We start from the raw sequence: 2,234 nt of genomic DNA, 5'->3' as shown, positions 1-2,234 counted from the left end.
GATCGACCGCCTATCGGCGAGAGGAATATCGATTACGGGAACTGGACGCCTCTGGGTATGGACGGAAGGGCCGTGGTCCAGCTCGAGGAATCGAGCACCGAGGAGTACCAGAATTGGAAACCTCTTCGAGCCAACTCGAAGACGAGCACCGCCGCCACCACTACCGCGACCAACGAGGAGAGGTCGAGCTACGCGAGGTTCGATCCTGTCTTTCCTGCCGGTGGATTGCTGTTGTCGCGTCATTTTCAAGACAGGTCTCAGAGGAAGCTGGAGTTGGGGGAGCGGGGAGAGAGCGAGGAGGGGGCGCGGTACGCGTTCCTGACGCACCAGGTGCGCTCGTCGAGGACCAACATCGGGGCGAACGCGTCGAAGAACAGGGATGGAAAGAACGTGCCGGCTGAAGTTATGGTCAGGTCGGAGATAAACGTGAAAACGAACCCGAAGAGGTCGGCGATGACGTTGGACGGGGATGGTACACCCGTGATCCACGGGAAAAGAGTTCCGGACGAGCCGATAGACAAGATTCAAACATGGCGGAACGCTCGGGTGATCAACAATAAATTGATCCACGATGGGGGGGAAGGGACGATGGGGGATCCTAGTTCCAACTTTTATCCGACGGAGAACGTTTTGGAGAGGCAAAGGTTCGAGAGGTTCTTCCAGAACGTGAATAGAAGGTACGGTTTTTAGTTAGATCGTTTCTTTCGGATTATACTTGTCCACGCTTGTGAGCTTGTGAAAGGTAATAGGTTCGTACCCGTCGTCGATGAATTAAAAATTTTTATATTATATTGGGCTGTTCGGAAAGTAATTTTGTTCGAAACGAAACCGAAAGTCGCTTCACGTGATCACGAACGAAAGTTAGATTCGACGAATTCAATCTCGTAGCAATTTCTCGAGTCGTTATTTGTCGGTTTGCTTCGATCGGTTTTCCAGAACGTGGCGCATCTTTAACGTCGAAATTGTCGAAAGGAAATTTTGAAAACCACTTTCCATACTGTTTCGTACTGTTAATACATCTTTTCCATACACTTCATATAACTTTTTTATTGCTTGAACAGCATTCTTACCTTTCTCGTAATAAAAATGTAAAATATGCTCCTTTTGATCTTGCATCTTGTTGTTATCACACACGAAAAACACAATCGCACAGAATCAAACGAATTTTTCTTATAAATAAATCAACCGAAATGCCAACTCTCGAAATATATAACACGGTTTCGAGTGAAGTTGGCTGGATAAACGTTCGACTAGCGACACTTGCGTGAAAAAACGAAATTACTTTCCGACAACCCAATAATTTCTACTCTAGAACGAAGTTGTCTGGATAAGTGCTCGACTAGTGACATTCGTGTGAAAAAATGAAATTACTTTCCGAACAACCCAATATAAATCAATATATTCAAGCGCGTAAAAATTTGAATTTTATAGAATGAAATTAATTTATAATATGCGTTTAAATCGCATTTGAAGATTAATTTTCTAAATAATTATATATCTAACGATACGTTTGATATTTTGATAATTTATTTATCTACATATTAATTTCTTTTTCTTTATTTTTATCAATAAATATAAACGCATTTGTTCAACAACGAATCATAGAATTTTTCGATTATTAGAATAATTTGTAATCGATATTAAACCGAGATAAAAGAATAATTTATCGTTTGTAATCTCCGATCAACCAACAGGTACGGTAAAGAGTACGAGGAGGAAGGGAAGAACGTGTTCTTCGAGTGGGATCCTAAGAATTATAAAAACGAGGCGTTGAAAGCGGAGGTGTACGAGGCGAGGACGGACGGCTACCGAAGCAACGGGCGCAAACGAATGCTCCACCCTGACGGCGTATCCGTCTACCCCGTGTCCCAATTGTACACGCCCGAGAGCCAGAAGATAGCGCCGATCGCCCTGAAACCGGGCGCAAGGGCGCCCGTCCTCCAATACGCCCATCCGGAATTGGGCGTCCAACCGGCCAAGATCGTGAAGAACGAGAAGAAACGGCCCGACAACTTCCCGGAGAATCAATACTCGTTCACGGAGCAAAGGCAGAAGAAGAAATACGTGTTGAACGACAAGAATATCGTCGACACTTACACAACGAAGAACTATTATCCGAATCAACATTTCTACGGGTTGAAGAGGCCGAGCGACGCACCGTTCTGGGTGAAAATCTCCGAGAACTTGAAGAATCAATTCTCGAACAGCGTGGAGAAGATGTCGCAATTCACGAA

General features: G+C 44.6%; 1 protein-coding gene across 1 annotated transcript in view; it reads left to right on the top strand.

Annotated features, from left to right (window-relative positions):
* The window catches only part of LOC102676008, an 11,996-nt gene that overhangs the window by 5,208 nt on the left and 4,554 nt on the right, over positions 1–2,234 (top strand). The window contains exons 3-4 of the mRNA XM_031511970.1: positions 1–677; positions 1,695–2,229. The exon at positions 1–677 is cut by the window's left edge and continues 3 nt beyond it. Coding sequence (XP_031367830.1) covers positions 1–677; positions 1,695–2,229 — 1,212 coding nt within the window. The remainder of the gene's footprint in view (positions 678–1,694; positions 2,230–2,234) is intronic.

The sequence above is a fragment of the Apis dorsata genome, unplaced genomic scaffold (genome assembly GCF_000469605.1).
Source record: "Apis dorsata unplaced genomic scaffold, Apis dorsata 1.3 scaffold_374, whole genome shotgun sequence".
Lineage (NCBI taxonomy): Eukaryota > Metazoa > Arthropoda > Insecta > Hymenoptera > Apidae > Apis > Apis dorsata.
This window is presented reverse-complemented; position numbering and strand designations above follow the sequence as displayed.